The 20,029-nt window shown below is 41.3% G+C and overlaps 1 protein-coding gene across 3 annotated transcripts in view; it reads right to left on the bottom strand.

Moving 5' to 3' along the window:
- Positions 1–20,029, bottom strand: part of CACNA1H (calcium voltage-gated channel subunit alpha1 H) — a 606,200-nt gene that overhangs the window by 238,270 nt on the left and 347,901 nt on the right. For all 3 annotated transcript variants that reach the window (XM_073648442.1, XM_073648440.1, XM_073648441.1), the window contains exons 5-6: positions 4,848–4,945; positions 2,263–2,422 (exon numbers count right to left, since the gene is read on the bottom strand). In XM_073648442.1, coding sequence (XP_073504543.1) covers positions 2,263–2,422; positions 4,848–4,945 — 258 coding nt within the window. The remainder of the gene's footprint in view (positions 1–2,262; positions 2,423–4,847; positions 4,946–20,029) is intronic.

Below are 20,029 nucleotides of genomic sequence, written 5' to 3'. Positions count from 1 at the left end.
AATGACCCACACCCACATTGTATAGATAATGACCCGCCCCCACATTGTATAGATAATGACCCGCCCCCACATTGTATAGATAATGACCCGCCCCCACATTGTATAGATAATGACCCGCCCCCACATTGTATAGATAATGACCCGCCCCCACATTGTACAGATAATGACCCACCCCCCACATTGTATAGATAATGACCCGCCCCCACATTGTATAGATAATGACCCGCCCCCACATTGTATAGATAATGACCCGCCCCCACATTGTATAGATAATGACCCGCCCCCACATTGTATAGATAATGACCCGCCCCCCACATTGTATAGATAATGACCCGCCCCCACATTGTATAGATAATGACCCGACCCCACATTGTATAGATAAAGACCCGCCCCCCACATTGTATAGATAATGACCCGCCCCCACATTGTATAGATAATGACCCGCCCCCCACATTGTATAGATAATGACCCGCCCCCACATTGTATAGATAATGACCCGCCCCCCACATTGTATAGATAATGACCCGCCCCCACATTGTATAGATAATGACCCGCCCCCACATTGTATAGATAATGACCAGCCCCCACATTGTATAGATAATGACCCGCCCCCACATTGTATAGATAATGACCCGCCCCCACATTGTATAGATAATGACCAGCCCCCACATTGTACAGATAATGACCCGCCCCCCACATTGTATAGATAATGACCCGCCCCCACATTGTATAGATAATGACCCGCCCCCCACATTGTATAGATAATGACCCCACATTGTACAGATAATGACCCGCCCCCACATTGTATAGATAATGACCCGCCCCCACATTGTACAGATAATGACCCGCCCCCCACATTGTATAGATAATGACCCGCCCCCACATTGTATAGATAATGACCCGCCCCCCACATTGTATAGATAATGACCCGCCCCCACATTGTATAGATAATGACCCGCCCCCCACATTGTATAGATAATGACCCGCCCCCACATTGTATAGATAATGACCCGCCCCCACATTGTATAGATAATGACCCGCCCCCACATTGTATAGATAATGACCCGCCCCCACATTGTATAGATAATGACCCGCCCCCACATTGTATAGATAATGACCCGCCCCCACATTGTATAGATAATGACCCGCCCCCCACATTGTATAGATAATGACCCGCCCCCACATTGTATAGATAATGACCCGCCCCCCACATTGTATAGATAATGACCCGCCCCCACATTGTATAGATAATGACCCGCCCCCACATTGTACAGATAATGACCCGCCCCCACATTGTATAGATAATGACCCCCCCACATTGTATAGATAATGACCCGCCCCCACATTGTATAGATAATGACCCGCCCCCACATTGTATAGATAAAGACCCGCCCCCACATTGTATAGATAATGACCCGCCCCCACATTGTATAGATAAAGACCCGCCCCCACATTGTACAGATAATGACCCGCCCCCACATTGTATAGATAATGACCCGCCCCCACATTGTATAGATAATGACCCACCCCCCACATTGTACAGATAATGACCCGCCCCCACATTGTATAGATAATGACCCGCCCCCACATTGTATAGATAATGACCCACCCCCCACATTGTATAGATAATGACCCGCCCCCACATTGTATAGATAAAGACCCGCCCCCACATTGTATAGATAATGACCCACCCCCACATTGTACAGATAATGACCCGCCCCCACATTGTATAGATAAAGACCCGCCCCCACATTGTATAGATAATGACCCACCCCCACATTGTACAGATAATGACCCGCCCCCACATTGTATAGATAATGACCCGCCCCCACATTGTATAGATAATGACCCGCCCCCACATTGTATAGATAATGACCCGCCCCCACATTGTATAGATAATGACCCGCCCCCACATTGTATAGATAAAGACCTGCCTCTATTTTCATACATTCTCTTTTTACCTTTTTCCTAGAAAATCTCGGTGACAGCCACAATGGCCTCCATCATTTCTTAGACAGTTTGTCCTTGTCACCCAACCTTTCTAGATTCCAGAATTGGACATTCCTCGTACGGGATTTATCACAGCAGAATCGAGCAGTCATACCGGAGTTGGGTGACAACCCCCGTGTGAGCAGTAATGGCGGCCATATTAGTTGTCACCCATCTTTCCCAAGGATCAGACATAACTAATAAATCTCCCCAAAAATGCAAGTTTTAAGAACATGCGACCAATGACGTGAAAATAAAGGTAACTTCACTTACATTGCAATTTCTTGGTCAATGAAACACCGATTTCGGAGTAAACCCGCCCAGAGCTGGACGCCGACAATCCCGAAGATGAAAAACACAAAGAAACACAAGAGAAGGACGTTGCCTAACATAGGCAGAGTATCTAACAGCAGGGTCACCAGTATTCTCATACCTGCGGAGGAAGACAAGCAGACTGGTTACAACGCATTTCAAGACACATCCCAGAAGGAGGGGAAGAAGGTAATTTTGCAATGTTGTAGGACCCCATTCTTGTGATACTGGGGTCTCCCAATCTATCAAACATACATTATATATCCTATGGTCGGAATGCCCCTAAAATATACATTTATCCTTTCAACACCTCTGCTCTTCCTTTTCAAATTGCTCTGAACCAGGAGGATCAGGATGAACAGAATAATGGAATTTTTCCATACATACATTATAACTTGTGAATGTTTTTGTGCACAAAGACTAATATTTTTTTTAGCCTGGATCGAGCACCATGACGACCAAACAGAAAAAGCAGGACAATAAATATCTGCGTCCTTAATAAACCAAACACAAAATAAACAGTATAAGCTGCTCTAAATCCGTACGCCCCCGCACAGGCGAAAAGCGCGGCGCGGCAGCGCTCCCCCCACCAGCCGAGATGTCCCATTAATGGCCTGATACAATTAATGTCAATGACAGACACAGTCCGTCTATGTACACAAATTAAAAAAAAATAAAATAAAATGCTACCCGTAGATTGGACTACTACTACCATCCTCCGGGCTGAGGATTTCCTCTACAAGATACTGGGGTTTCAATTCTCATCTTTTCTCAAAAAAAAAACAAACTGATCATTGAAAATCACTGCGATCAGCTGCAGTAGCAAGTGTTTCATTTTCCTGCAGCTCCACCACAGGTGAGATTAGGTATTACATGGGTACCATTGAATATACAGACTTGTCAAGTCCTCCAAAGAGAGACACTCTTCTAACATGTGTCATGTATAATATTGAAGGGTTCCTGGCCGAATTTAGGGTCTGGGTGTGACTGCCACCTCTGACTGTCCCTTTAAATACCTACCTGCCAAGACTTATTGATAAGGGAGTCCATTAAATTGGTAAAAACTCAAACCTCCCTGATAGATGTCTCCAGATCACAATGGGATTTGGGTGACGCCTGATACCAGCGTCTCCTTGTCACTTAGCGCAGTGATATAATGGAGCGGAGCAGGGACACAAAGTGACATTTTAGCAATATCAGTGTCAGCAGTTCGGCTTTTTATTCACGCTCCGCAGACCCTTTCAACCAAATGGGTCCATTTAAAGGGACAATACTATTAAATTTCTTTTTTATTTCATTTATTACTAGAACATGACTGATTTCTCCCAAAACAGCGCCACACCTGTCTACAGGTGATGTGTGGTATTTCAGCTCTTTATTATTTTTTACCTCCCCTTCTTCCAAGAAACATAACCTTTTTTTTTATTTTCCACTGACATAGCTGTATGAGGGCTTGTTTTTTTGCATTTTTGAATGATATAATTAATTTTACCATATAATGTACAGAAAAATGGAAAAAAATCAAAGTAAGGTGAAATTGTGAAAAAAAAACAAAAACAATTTCACTATTATTTTTTTAGTCTACAGCCACTGAGCCCGCTCCGTACACCCGCTTCGGACATAGGAGGTACCAATACATCCAGTTAATTCAATATATTATTTGTTATTTTTACAGATACTGTCTCTTTCCCACCTGTAGGTGGCGCTGTTGTGACTACACTCTTATTATACTCTTAGCCAGTGACTATAATACGTAATATAATGGCAGAAGTGGCTTTTAATTTACAGTCTATTTCCTTCTCATATATTTATTAATTTCCTGCACATCTGGACATTTTTTAGGTACCGTCCTCCACAGATTTCCATCATCCTACAGGTCTGTTCCTTTAATTAGTTTTGGAAGGGGAGGTGTGGATGTTAATCACTTTTCTAATGGCATTGATTAACTCTGCCATGAAGGAAATTCATATTAATCATTCTCCAAAAAACTATATTTTAAAAGGGGATTGAAAAATCTATTATGTATGATTTCAGTAGAAAATGTGTAATACCTTCGTTCTCCTGTGGGGGCACTGCAGTCAAACAGAACACTTGCTGCTGGCTTCCAATACATGTTAGAAATGAGACACTCTCTGACCGGCTTATCGTTCTAAGAAGAGGATAAAACCCTCTACCGAGAATATTCTAGAGCTAAGCATATGTGTAAGAAATACAAATTACACAACAATGACTATAAATGAGTATATTTTTGTTCTTTTCCATAAATTGGGAGACCTTAAAGTGAGTGTCCACCCTTAAACCCTATTTTGAAACATGGAGCGCACTGCATACAGGTTTATAATTGACTGCTATGTATAACCAGTCTGCAGTCAGCTCCTGAGCTCCCCCTGGTGGTGACTGCAGACAGTTAGAAAATTATCATTAAACTTTCTGTATATGAAAAGGTGGAAATTCATTTTGAATAAATCTGAAGGCAGCAGTAACTCCCCCTCTCCTGTAATAACCTGGGCAGCTTGTAAGACTGCGATCAGTGAGCTTGTACTTACTTGGGACTCTATTAATGGCTCTTAGCGGCCTTAAAACTCGGACAGTACGGATGGCAGACAGACTGACGTTGTGTCCGTCCAGAGAGTATTCCATCATCCTAGGAGAAAGAGAGTGCAGGTCAAGGGAGAGAGAACGGTGAACCCTATACATTGAGGTGGTCATACATGAGGTGTTGGCAGCCCCCCATAACCTCCAATAACTATCCCTCTAAACAAATCATGGAGACAGATCTCATACAGCTTATTAATATCACATATTTCGAACGCCAACTAATGCACTATATCAGTCATAAGAGAGCGGGAGTGGGTCCCAATAACAATGGCATTCCCAGTGCTCCCATCACAGAAGCAGCAGGTCATTATGAATGTTGGTGAGGTGGCAGCTTTGGGTACAGTTTTGGGTAGAGTTTTGGCACAGGGGCCCATGAGCTTCGGCTCTACCTCTGGATATCAGTATTTGGATCTCATGATTTCTGTATTCAGTATTGCAGTCATTAGATAATAGTTGTACTTCACTACGGAATATGATGTTGCCTGAACAATTAGTGATAATCACAGTGATTGGCGCTCGGGCGGCGAGCGCACAATGAGCGGTATTATTTCCCAATATATATCAGAATGGGCATTGTATTGATTTTCCGAGCCTTGTTCTATACATCGCAGCAATCAAGCTATTGTGGTTATTTTCTGCTTCGGCGGCTCGTCGTTCGCTGTCAGGGCTGATTGTCATTCTCCTTGCTCTTGTGGGGATGTGATTTTTTTTTCTCCTGGTATCCGTTTGTCCTCATTTCTGTTGATATGGGAAGAAGATTTCTCAGAAGACTTAAGAAAACTTTGTTTCAAGCAGTGAACTTGTCAAGATACGATGCGGTGTAGAGGGCTTATGGAATATACTTAAAGGGAAACTGTCACCTATTAATGCTTAACTAGTGGGGGTAATTGTGTCTTGTACACTGCACCCACCCCTCAACACAATTTCTGGACTGGGGTTCTAGACGAATAGCTAAACTTGGAGGAAATCCCACTTAGCTACATAGTTAGAAAAAGACACATCTGTCAAGATTAACCGAGGGATTCACATGTCAAAGTAACAAGGACGTGCAGAGCATGAGAGGCCCCTCATCTGTTAGTCACAGGGGGCTGCTATTGGATTCTGAGCCCCAAGATCAAGGTAATAATGACAGCAATAAGTTATGAAGTGCATCGGGACAGAATAACATTGTAACCGATCAGATCAAGGGAATGATGACATCTGCAACAGAGGAGCTGTGAAGTAGGCAGGGATAGAACACACTGTAACCAATCAGGTCACAGGAATGATGACAGTTGCAAAAGAGGAGCTGTGAAGTAGGTGGGGATAGAACACAATGTAACCAATCAGGTCACAGGGATCATGACAGTTGCAAAAGAGGAGCTGTGAAGTAGGCGGGGATAGAACACACTGTAACCAATCAGGTCACAGGAATGATGACAGTTGCAAAAGAGGAGCTGTGAAGTAGGCGGGGATAGAACACACTGCAACCAATCAGGCCAAGAGAATGATGACAGCTGCAAGAGAGGAGCTGTGAAGTAGGCGGGGATAGAACTCACTTTAACCAATCAGGTCACAGGAATGATGACAGTTGCAAGAGAGGAGCTGTGAAGTAGGCAGGGATAGAACACACTGCAACCAATCAGGTCACAGGAATGATGACAAATGCAAAATAGGAGCTGTGAAGAAGGCAGGGATAGAACACACTGCAACCAATCAGATCAAGGAAATGATGACAGCTGCAAAAGAGGAGCTGTGAAGTAGGCAGGGATAGAACACACTGTAACCAATCAGGTCACAGGAATGATGACAATTGCAAAATAGGAGCTGTGAAGAAGGCAGGGATAGAACACACTGCAACCAATCAGATCAAGGAAATGATGACAGCTGCAAGAGAGGAGCTGTGAAGTAGGCAGGGATAGAACACACTGTAACCAATCAGGTCACAGGAATGATGACAATTGCAAAAGAGGAGCTGTGAAGTAGGCGGGTATAGAACACACTGCAACCAATCAGATCAAGGGAATGATGACAGCAGCAAGAAAGGAGCTGTGAAGTAGGCGGGGATAGAACACACTGCAACCAATCAGATCAAGGGAATGATGACAGCAGCAAGAGAGGAGCTGTGAAGTAGGCGGGTATAAAACACAATGTAACCCATCAGATCAAGGGAATGATGACAGCAGCAAGAGAGGAGCTGTGAAGTAGGCGGGTATAAAACACAATGTAACCCATCAGATCAAGGGAATGATGACAGCAGCAAGAGAGGAGCTGTGAAGTAGGCGGGTATAAAACACAATGTAACCCATCAGATCAAGGGAATGATGACAGCAGCAAGAGCGGAGCTGTGAAGTAGGCAGGGATAGAACACACTGTAACCAATCAGGTCACAGGAATGATGACAATTGCAAAATAGGAGCTGTGAAGAAGGCAGGGATAGAACACACTGCAACCAATCAGATCAAGGAAATGATGACAGCTGCAAGAGAGGAGCTGTGAAGTAGGCAGGGATAGAACACACTGTAACCAATCAGGTCACAGGAATGATGACAATTGCAAAAGAGGAGCTGTGAAGTAGGCGGGTATAGAACACACTGCAACCAATCAGATCAAGGGAATGATGACAGCAGCAAGAAAGGAGCTGTGAAGTAGGCGGGGATAGAACACACTGCAACCAATCAGATCAAGGGAATGATGACAGCAGCAAGAGAGGAGCTGTGAAGTAGGCGGGTATAAAACACAATGTAACCCATCAGATCAAGGGAATGATGACAGCAGCAAGAGAGGAGCTGTGAAGTAGGCAGGTATAAAACACAATGTAACCCATCAGATCAAGGGAATGATGACAGCAGCAAGAGAGGAGCTGTGAAGTAGGCGGGTATAAAACACAATGTAACCCATCAGATCAAGGGAATGATGACAGCAGCAAGAGCGGAGCTGTGAAGTAGGCGGGGATAGAACACACTGTAACCAATTAGGTCAAAGGAATATTGAGAGGAGCTGTGAATTCCTCTTCCATTGTGGTGTACATAATTTTTTTTAATTATGCATTTTACTCACTTATATAGTATCATTAATTCTATAGCCCTTTACTGACATTATATCCAATGTCCCCATTGGGGTTCACAATCTACATTCCCTATCAGTATGTCTTTGGAGTGTGGGAGGAAACCAGAGAACAAAAGGAAACCCATGCAAATACGGGGAGAACATACAAACTCCTGGCAGATGTCATCCTTGTTGGGAGTTGAACCCAGGACCCCAGCGCTGCAAGGCTGCAGTGCTAACCACTGAGCCACCATGCTGCCTGGAATTTGTGCACTGTTTGTCTTACTGGGGGTCCATGTTGGAGAAACAGTGCAGAAACTGAGGGTAAGGATGAAGTCTCATCGCCACCCGATTATAGACTAAAAAAACCATCAAGCTGTGGATAAACATTTCTGTGGTCCAGGACACAAAATAAACAATAGGAAAGTTGTTATATTAAAAGGCAAAATCACAAAAACACAGATGGGTCTGTGAACAAACCACACAGAACTAAATCTGTCACAAGTATTCATGACTTACTACAAAATATGAGGAATCTGCTCCAGAATCAGTGAGGACAGCAGGTCTCTGATTTACATGGATATTGGGCAATGTAACTTTCACACCACTTATCTAAGCGAATGAAGGATTCACTCTCTGAGCTCAGTTTGTTTTCTTAAATGTCCATTTATTATGTCATGGATCCGCTCTTTTTGTGTATATATTTGTGTTTCTTCAGATACTTTGTTATACTATGACTGATGAAGACACCTAAGGCTATGTGCACACCAAGTGTTTTTGATGCATTTCCGCGGCGGTTTTTCTGCCGTAGAAACGCTGCGAAAACTCTTGTTAATAGGTCTGCCAGCTGTAGCAATGGTAATCCTGATGTGCTGTGCACATGATGCGGAAATTTCCGCTCAGGATTAGCATTGCGGTAAAAACCGCAGCATGACCATTGTGCGGGCGCTTCCGCTGCAAATTCGCCCCCATTTACTACAATTGAACCGCATGAAATCAGCAGGTATAATATTTATACCTGCCGATTTGATGCGTTTTAATTAAAACCAATAGGCGCAAAGTCGCGGCAGAAAAGAGGTGCGGGTGGTACCCGGTCAGCAGAGGAGGAGTACTCTCCCGCTGATAACAGCAAGAGTGGCGCTGCTGAGAGGAGCAGTAGTTCTCCTCAGCAGAGCCGGGAATCACCAATAGTAAAAAAAAGAAAAAAAAAAGTAAAAAAAAAAAAAAAAAAAAAACCTTATATTCACCTGTCCGGCGCCCCCTGGTGTCCTCCTGGCTGATTGCTCACATGATCTCACCGTGGGAAAATTCAGAAGAATGTTCCCATAGTGGTGAGCTCACCGGGGCTGATCAGCTGATCTTCAGCTGATGAACTCCAGTGACCTCCTGCAGCAGCAATGTACACTGACAGGAGTGATTTTACACCCCTGTCAGTGTACATTGCTGTCTTCTACAGCAGTGACATCAGTGATTGCTGATGTCACTGCTGTAGAAGTGACCCGGATCGCCGAGGGACAGTCGGCGGTAATCGTGGACTGTGTTGTTGACGGCGGACAGGTGAGGGATATGGTTGTTCGTTTTCTTACTTTTTTTTTCAGAAGATCGATGGCTTCGCGGACAAGGTACAATCATTTTTTTTTTTAAACCGTGTGTTTTTTATTTCATTAAAATACTTTATTCTGGCCGTGTATTTATTGAAAAAGCGCCGACAACTTTACTACGCGGTTAGTAATGGCGGCGTCTTATAGACGCCCTCCATTACTAACCTGGGCATCACGTCAACCGCCAATACAAGGCTGATGTGAACCCCAACCCCATTACCCCACTCACCACCCCTACAGGGCAGTGGGAAGAGAGGAGGCTAAGCGCTAGATTTGGCGCATCATATGGATGCGCCATTTCTGGGACCGCTGAGAGGTGATATTAATAGCCGTGGAGGGGGCTAGTATTCATGGCCCCTTCCCTGGCTATTAATATCAGCTCGCAGCTGTCTGTTTAGCATTTCCTGGTTAGATTTTATAGGGGGACCCTTTTTTTCTTTTAACTAGTAGGAGGGGTTAGAACACAATGTAACCAATCAGATCAAAGGAATGATGACAGTTGAAGGAGAGGAGCTGTGAAGTAGGCGGGGATAGAACACACTGCAACCAATTAGGACAAAGGAATGATGACAGCAGCAAGAGAGGAGCTGTGAAGTAGGAGGAGTTAGAACACACTGTAACCAATCAGGTCAAAGGAATGATGACAGTTGCAGGAGGGGAACTGTAAAGTTGGGGGGGGGGGGTATAGAAGACACTGTAACCAATCAGATCAAAAGAATTATGCAAGCCGCAGGAAAGATTGTGAAGTGTGTGGAGATAAAACAAAATATAACTAATCAGATGAAGGAACTGGAGAAATTGTGAAGTCGGCCTTGAAGGAACACAATGAAACCAATTAGATAAAAGGAACTGATGACAGCATCATGAGTTATAAATTTGTGGAAGAGACAAAACACAATGTAACTAATCAGATCACGGGAATTTTGACAGTGGGAGGAGTTGTTCAATAGGCGGGGGGAATAGAACACACTCTAGCCAATTAGATTAAGGAACTGATAACAGCATCAGGAGAAATAGTGGAGTGGGAGAAGGATGAACACAATTTAACCAATCAGGTCATGGGAATGTTGACAGTGGGAGGAGAGGAGATAAGTAGGCAGGGATAAAATACATTGTGACCAATTTGATCAATGGACTGATCACAGCAAAGAGAAAGAATATGAAGTGGGTGGAGAAAGAACACACTATAGCCAATCAGATCAAAGGATTGACGACAGCAGCAGGCGAGAAATTGTAAAATAGGCGGTAATAGAACATTCTGTAACCAATCACGAGGAGAGGAGTTGAAAAGTGGGTGGGAAAAAAACACACAGTAACCAATCAGATGAGGATGAAGACTACAGCAGGAGATGAGTGCTTTAACCTTGTGGGAGGCAGTGACCTGTCCATTGTTAGCTGGGGTGAACAGCATAAAATAGAACATTTCCTAGGAAAGATTGAACCAAACAGGATTACAGGGTGAGCCAATGGCGGCCCAGCGTGTAGCTAGATGTCCTGTATCACCTCATTTGCAGTCTTTTTCCTAATGCCTCTATGTTCATTGTAATCAACTCATGAAAGCCAAGTGAATAGGCCAAAGAAAAGCGGCGCATTCATCACTCTTGTGCTGGCGGCTTATCAGAGTGTCCCGGTAATAGCTGCATTATTTCCAAGTCCACTTACTGCAGAAAACAAGCCACTTATTATGTTGACGTTCAAGCTGTTAAGATCTGAAATTACCCCACAATGCACTGGACCAGCTCCTCGCCCGCTTAGTAATTAGTAACTTGCTTTTCTGTTTAAGTAAAGGATGAATGGTGAAGAGCGGGCACACAACGCCTCCACGGGCAACGCTTCAGTAAATGGAGCTAATATTTAGATCATCTGCACCTGTCATGGAGGCCCCTAACCTGAGAGCTGAAATGAAAGAGTCAATTGTAGCAAATCATTGATTTTGTGGGGTTTTCAGTTTTGTTTTTTTTTTGTATATTTTACGTATTTTTTTTATATCTTTCAAATCCATTTTTGCGTCTTTTTGTGTTTTTTTAAGTTGTAGAATGTGTGCATTTTATGCGTATTTTTGAAAGACATATTGCCTTTTTCTGTATTTTTTTGCATTCTTCTACATTTTATGTTTACATTTGTACATACCTTCATATTTTTGCACATTTTGTGGTATTTTGAGCATTCTTATGTATATTTGTGTCCCTATTTTTTGGCATTTATGTGTATTTTTATTATTTTTGGAAATTTTAGGTGGATCTTTTGCATATTATTTTGGATTTTTTGCACATTTTAAAGTTTTTTTGTGTATCGTGTAATTTTTTATTTATATTTCTTGTGCACGTAGGACGTAAATTCAGTAGGCCAGGAGAAAAACGCTATTATCTTTATGTAGACTTTTGAATTTATGTGTTTTTCTTTGGTTGGTCAAGAAGCACAGGCTATTGTTTGTATAAGCCTGGATGTTGACACTTGAGTTGATATTTACTGCTACTTATTGTCTGCTGACTTTGCAAGACAGGGTCGCAGTGTCATTGAACAATGGATGTTTGCTAAATATGTTGATTGACCATTGTGTGGGCCCTGTAGTTTGTTGACCTGCAAAACAGAGGAGGACAAACTAGGCAGATCTCATCCCATCTTCCCCCTGACATGTGGATAATGTCTTGAAGGATAGTTGTGAATATATAAGGGGAATATGCCTCTGTATCAGGTGTCTTTTACAAAACCACAGTCAGGAACACTTTATGTGACAGCTCTACAGGACACCATGGCTACATCAAGAGGGACACAGATTTGGATTCTACAGAAAGCCAGCTTAGGGGACCACAGCCCTGGCTGGAGAAATACAGATCTGCTCCATTGACTATCACAGAACCCATGTATACGTTCGGAAAAGCCAGGTTGGGACCATCCAATCACCTGGCCCCATGGATATGTTTGGGGTAGCCATGCTGGGACCCGCCGATCACCTGGCACCCATGGATACGCTCTGAGAAGCCAGGTTGGGACCCTCCGGTTACCTGGCCCCCATGGATATGCTCGGAGAAGCCAGGTGGGGACAATCCGGTCACCTGGCCAAGTGCCTCAATGGACTGTCAGCTTTCTAAGCTTGTCATTATCTCCTCTATGTGGGTGCCCGCCAAAACCAGGGTGGCACTGGTGGGGGTAGTAGGCCCTAGAAGCCCTGGAGTCACAGCTGCACTAATCCCGGCAAGTCAGCGGAAGGGTGAGACTCTGTAATTTTGCACCATCTTGGGTAGTTGCTAGGACTGTTCAATATGTTTTTGCCTGTTTGGTGATTCAATAAAGTATTGCCACAGTGTTTTACCCTCACTCTGTGCTGTCTGAGTAGTATTCTGCCCACGGGAGACCCCCGGGTATCCACGCACATGTTTATTTCCTTTGTGTGTATTGGAACAAAACATAAAAAACAGAGAAAAAGGCAAATTGGACATCATTTCACACAAAACCCCAAAAATGGTTCGGACAAAATTGTTGGCACCCACAACTTAATATTTTGTTGCACCCTTTGGAATAAATAACTGCAATCAATCGCTTCCTATAACCATCAACAAGCTTTTTACACCTCTCAGCTGTAATTTTGGACTCTTCTTACAAACTGCTCCAGGTCTCTCATATGTGAAGGCGTCTTTTCCCAATAGCAATTTTAAGATCTCTCCACAGGTGTCAATGGGATTTAGATCCGGACTCATTGCTGCCACTTCAGAACTCTCCAATGCTTTGATCCCATCCATTTCTGGAGGCTTCTTGAAGTATGTTTGGGATCATTGTCCTGCTGGAAGACCCATGACCTAGGACTCAAACCTAGCTTTCTGTCACGCAAGGTGTGGGAAACATCAAATGCAACACGAAGGGAAGAGGGGAAGGAAGCCCAAACACAAGGGAAAGGGGGAGTGAAGAACCCTAGACAGATCTAATATCACCCTGCCTACCCTATATAGGTTCCACACCTATAGCCGAGCAGGACCCTAAACCCTGGATGTCCCTAGAGCCTGGCCTCAGAGAGGAAGGAGGGGTGAGCACTGGTCAGGTCCCACTACAAACTAAAGACAACAAGGTAGACAACAAAGAGGATAAACTTAGCTTGAGCAGACACCAGAGGAGTAATGACAACTGTCCTCCAAGGGCACCAAAGAAGAAGCTAACCGACTGCTAGTGCCCCAAGCCTGCACAAAGGTACATAGAAGTATCACCATCAATTCCCTGGAGGAAACTGAGTGTTTTTAACTCCCAGGCAAAGGTGTGTCAATCAGCAGCAGGAGGGAGGTCGCTGCTGGGTCCAAAAGGAAGAAGGATTAAGAAGGAGTCTGTAATGCCAAGCGCAGTGACCTCCTACAGCCAGATCCAGAGCGACTGTCTATTATACCTGACACACCCATGACACTTTCAGACATTGGGCACTACACTGCAACCCAAAATCCTTTGGTAATCTTCAGATTTCATGATGTCTTGTACACACTCATGGCACCAAGTGTCAGAGGCAGCAACACAACCCCAAAACATCTTCGAACCTCCACCATATTTGACTGTAGGTACTGTGCCCTTTTCTTTGTTTTTCATTTGCATATACAAGTCATATTCTTTTTACATGTTTTGTGTTAATTTTTGCATATTTTTCGCTTTGGGCATTTCAGTATTATTTTTGTGAATTGTTTTTTATTGCATATTTACGCGTTCTTGTCTTCTTTTTTTCAATCTTTTCTTTTTTTTCTCTGTGTGTGTGGTATTTTTACATAACCGGATGGCAGCTCGGTAATAAACAACTCCCCCAGTCAGTTCACTATTCTCTCTGCCTTTCTCACTGGCACAGACATCGTGTCCTCTTATGGCAATCACAATGTTCTCTGGAATTTACAGTCGGAATTAAGAAGACAGAAAAACACAACAGACTTTACAGGACGGTGACTAAGCAGCTGCGGGGCCGTATCACATACAAATGACTAAGACCGCACAAACAAATTAGTGCACTCTAATAGACCGTTCATTGGCTGTAATGTAAGTGTGACCGCAGAGCGCGCCGGTGCCAGACATCAGACCTGGCAAAATATTACAGGGTAATTCAGCCAATATTGCTGCTGCAATACTCAACACCATGTAGTGAACATACAGAAGAGAAGTGGATTTTACAGCTCAAAGTCTCCAGCATCCAACTTCTCAAATGTCCAAAGACAATGCAGCAATGACAAACCACAACCAGAAAATTATATAGTGGATCTGCGCTGTATTATAGTACCGTAGTTATATTCTTGTACATAGTGGGCAGTATTATAGTAGTTATATTCTTATACATAGGGGGCAGTATTATAGTAGTTATATTCTTGTACATAGGGGGCAGTATTATAGTAGTTATATTCTTGTACATAGGAGCAGTATTATAGTAGTTATATTCTTGTACATAGGAGCAGTATTATAGTAGTTATATTCTTGTACATAGTGGGCAGTATTATAGTAGTTATATTCTTGTACATAGTGGGCAGTATTATAGTAGTTATATTCTTGTACATAGTGGGCAGTATTATAGTAGTTATATTCTTGTACATAGTGGGCAGTATTATAGTAGTTATATTCTTGTACATAGGGGGCAGTATTATAGTAGTTATATTCTTGTACATAGGGGGCAGTATTATAGTAGTTATATTCTTGTACATAGGAGCAGTATTATAGTAGTTATATTCTTGTACATAGGGGCAGCATTATAGTAGTTATATTCTTGTACATAGGGGCAGTATTATAGTAGTTATATATTTGTACATAGGGGCAGTATTATAGTAGTTATAGTCTTGTACATAGGGGCAGTATTATAGTAGTTATATTCTTGTACATAGGGGGCAGTATTATAGTAGTTATATTCTTGTACATAGGAGCAGTATTAGAGAAGTTATATTCTTGTACATAGGGGGCAGTATTATAGTAGTTATATTCATGTACATAGGAGCAGTATTATAGTAGTTATATTCTTGTACATAGGGGCAGTATTATATTAGTTATATTCTTGTACATAGGGGCAGTATTATAGTAGTTATATTCTTGTATATAGGGGGCAGTATTATATTAGCTATATTCTTGTACATAGGGGCAGTATTATATTAGTTATATTCTTGTACATAGGGGCAGTATTATATTAGTTATATTCTTGTACATAGGGGGCAGTATTATATTAGCTATATTCTTGTACATAGGGGCAGTATTATAGTAGTTATATTTTTGTACATAGGGAGCAGTATTATATTAGTTATATTCTTGTACATAGGGGCAGCATTATAGTAGTTATATTCTTGTACATAGGGGCAGTATTATAGTAGTTATATATTTGTACATAGGGGCAGTATTATAGTAGTTATAGTCTTGTACATAGGGGCAGTATTATAGTAGTTATATTCTTGTACATAGGGGGCAGTATTATAGTAGTTATATTCTTGTACATAGGAGCAGTATTAGAGAAGTTATATTCTTGTACATAGGGGGCAGTATTATAGTAGTTATATTCATGTACATAGGAGCAGTATTATAGTAGTTATATTCTTGTACATAGGGGCAGTATTATATTAGTTATATTCTTGTACATAGGGGCAGTATTATAGTAGTTATATTCTTGTATATAGGGGGCAGTATTATATTAGCTATATTCTTGTACATAGGGGCAGTATTATATTAGTTATATTCTTGTACATAGGGGCAGTATTATATTAGTTATATTCTTGTACATAGGGGGCAGTATTATATTAGCTATATTCTTGTACATAGGGGCAGTATTATAGTAGTTATATTTTTGTACATAGGGAGCAGTATTATATTAGTTATATTCTTGTACATAGGGGCAGTATTATAGTAGTTATATTCTTGTATATAGGGGGCAGTATTATATTAGCTATATTCTTGTACATAGGGGCAGTATTATATTAGTTATATTCTTGTACATAGGGGCAGTATTATATTAGTTATATTCTTGTACATAGGGGGCAGTATTATATTAGCTATATTCTTGTACATAGGGGCAGTATTATAGTAGTTATATTTTTGTACATAGGGAGCAGTATTATATTAGTTATATTCTTGTACATAGGGGCAGTATTATAGTAGTTATATTCTTGTACATAGGGAGCAGTATTATATTAGTTATATTCTTGTACATAGGGGCAGTATTATATTAGTTATATTCTTGTACAAAGGGGCAGTATTATAGTAGTTATATTCTTGTACATAGGGGGCAGTATTATATTAGTTATATTCTTGTACACAGGGGCAGTATTATATTAGTTATATTCTTGTACATAGGGGGCAGTATTATATTAGCTATATTCTTGTACATAGGGGCAGTATTATAGTAGTTATATTTTTGTACATAGGGAGCAGTATTATATTAGTTATATTCTTGTACATAGGGGCAGTATTATAGTAGTTATATTCTTGTACATAGGGGCAGCATTATAGTAGTTATATTCTTGTACATAGGGGCAGTATTATAGTAGTTATATATTTGTACATAGGGGCAGTATTATAGTAGTTATAGTCTTGTACATAGGGGCAGTATTATAGTAGTTATATTCTTGTACATAGGGGGCAGTATTATAGTAGTTATATTCTTGTACATAGGAGCAGTATTAGAGAAGTTATATTCTTGTACATAGGGGGCAGTATTATAGTAGTTATATTCATGTACATAGGAGCAGTATTATAGTAGTTATATTCTTGTACATAGGGGCAGTATTATATTAGTTATATTCTTGTACATAGGGGCAGTATTATAGTAGTTATATTCTTGTATATAGGGGGCAGTATTATATTAGCTATATTCTTGTACATAGGGGCAGTATTATATTAGTTATATTCTTGTACATAGGGGCAGTATTATATTAGTTATATTCTTGTACATAGGGGGCAGTATTATATTAGCTATATTCTTGTACATAGGGGCAGTATTATAGTAGTTATATTTTTGTACATAGGGAGCAGTATTATATTAGTTATATTCTTGTACATAGGGGCAGTATTATAGTAGTTATATTCTTGTATATAGGGGGCAGTATTATATTAGCTATATTCTTGTACATAGGGGCAGTATTATATTAGTTATATTCTTGTACATAGGGGCAGTATTATATTAGTTATATTCTTGTACATAGGGGGCAGTATTATATTAGCTATATTCTTGTACATAGGGGCAGTATTATAGTAGTTATATTTTTGTACATAGGGAGCAGTATTATATTAGTTATATTCTTGTACATAGGGGCAGTATTATAGTAGTTATATTCTTGTACATAGGGAGCAGTATTATATTAGTTATATTCTTGTACATAGGGGCAGTATTATATTAGTTATATTCTTGTACAAAGGGGCAGTATTATAGTAGTTATATTCTTGTACATAGGGGGCAGTATTATATTAGTTATATTCTTGTACACAGGGGCAGTATTATAGTAGTTATATTCTTGTACATAGGGGGCATTATTATAGTTGTTATAGTCTTGTACATAGGGGCAGTATTATAGTAGTTATATTTTTGTATATAGGGGCAGTATTATAGTAGTTATATTCTTATACATAGGGGGCAGTATTATAGTAGTTATATTTTTGTATATAGGGGCAGTATTATAGTAGGTATATTCTTGTACATAGGGACAGTATTATAGTATTTATATTCTTGTACATAGGAGCAGTATTATAGCAGTTATATTCTTGTACATAGGGGGCAGTATTATATTAGTTATATTCTTGTACATAGGGGCAGTATTATAATAGTTATATTCTTGTACATAGGAGCAGGATTATAGTAGTTATATTCTTGTACATAGGGAGCAGTATTATATTAGTTATTTTCTTGTACATGGGGCAGTATTATAGTAGTTATATTCTTGTACATAGGGGCAGTATTATATTAGTTATATTCTTGTACATAGGGTGCAGTATTATAGTAGTTATATTCTTGTACATAGGAGCAGTATTATAGTAGTTATATTCTTGTACATAGGAGCAGTATTATAGTAGTTATATTCTTGTACATAGGGGCAGTATTATAGTAGTTATATATTTGTACATAGGGGCAGTATTATAGTAGTTATAGTCTTGTACATAGGGGCAGTATTATAGTAGTTATATTCTTGTACATAGGGGGCAGTATTATAGTAGTTATATTCTTGTACATAGGGGGCAGTATTATAGTAGTTATATTCTTGAACATAGGAACTGCATTATAGTAGTTATATTCTTATACATAGGGAGCAGTATTATAGTAGTTATATTCTTGTACATAGGGAGCAGTATTATAGTAGTTATATTCTTGTACATAGGGGGCAGTATTATAGTAGTTATATTCTTGTACATAGGGGGCAGTATTATAGTAGTTATATTCTTGTACATAGAAGCAGTATTATAGTAGTTATATTCTTGTACATAGGGGGCAGTATTATAGTAGTTATATTGTTGTACATAGGAGCAGTATTATCGTAGTTATATTCTTGTACATAGGGGCAGCATTATAGTAGTTATATTCTTGTACATAGGGGGCAGTATTATAGTAGTTATATTCTTGTACATAGGGGCAGTATTATAGTAGTTATATTCTTGTATATAGCGGCAGTATTATAGTAGTTATATTCTTGTACATAGGGGGCAGTATTATATTAATTATATTCATGTACATAGGGGTAGTATTATAGTAGTTATATTCTTGTATATAGGAGCAGTATTATAGTAGTTATGTTCTTGCACATAGGGAGCAGTATTATCTATATATATAATTGTCTTATCCCGTCTGTCTGTCTGTCTGTCTTTCTGTCTGTCTGTGTGTCTGTCTGTCCAGGAAATCCCGCGTCGCTCATTGGTCCGCCAGCGGCCAATCAGCGCCGCTGGATTTCTGAAAAAAGATGGCGGCCGTTAGCGGCTCATCTGCGGGACAGAGTTGAGCGGCGATGCAGCCGGGAGATGACCGGCGCGAGGCGCTCATCTCCCGGCCGGTACCAGCAGAAGGAACCCGACCGCCGGACCCATCTGCGGGACGGAGATGCAGCCGGGAGACGAGCGGCACGAGGCGCTCATCTCGCGGCCGGTAGCAGCGGAAGGACCGCCGGCGTCGCTGACCTCCATGCAGAAGGGAGGACCGGGAAGCGGCGCTGCCTGTGCGGATACTTCTGCTGTGAGAACCAGGGACATGAGCGACTGCTCGCAGCAGAAGTATCCCAACCCGCAGCGCCGCTCCCCGGTCCTCCCTTCACACCCTAGCCACTGATGTCCCCACAGTATCCGCATGGTGTTACAAAGATCCGGACATTTGTGTTAAAAATCGCTGATTGGTCGCTGGCGCTTCCCGCGACCAATCACCGATTTGGGCGCCAAATTTAAATATCGGCCGTGACCAATCAGCACAGCGGTGTTTAAATGTAGAGCCAAGATCGGTGATTGGTAGCGTCCGATATTTAAATTTGGCGCCCAAATCGGTGATTGATCGCGGTCAGCGTCCGCGACCAATCAGCACAATAGTGTTTAACTTTGGCGCC

Source organism: Phyllobates terribilis, unplaced genomic scaffold (genome assembly GCF_046119375.1).
Source record: "Phyllobates terribilis strain yellow unplaced genomic scaffold, ASM4611937v1 Scaffold_9__5_contigs__length_417890890, whole genome shotgun sequence".
NCBI classification, from domain to species: Eukaryota; Metazoa; Chordata; class Amphibia; order Anura; family Dendrobatidae; genus Phyllobates; species Phyllobates terribilis.
Note: the sequence above shows the minus strand (reverse complement) of the source record. Positions and strands in the feature narration are given on the sequence as shown.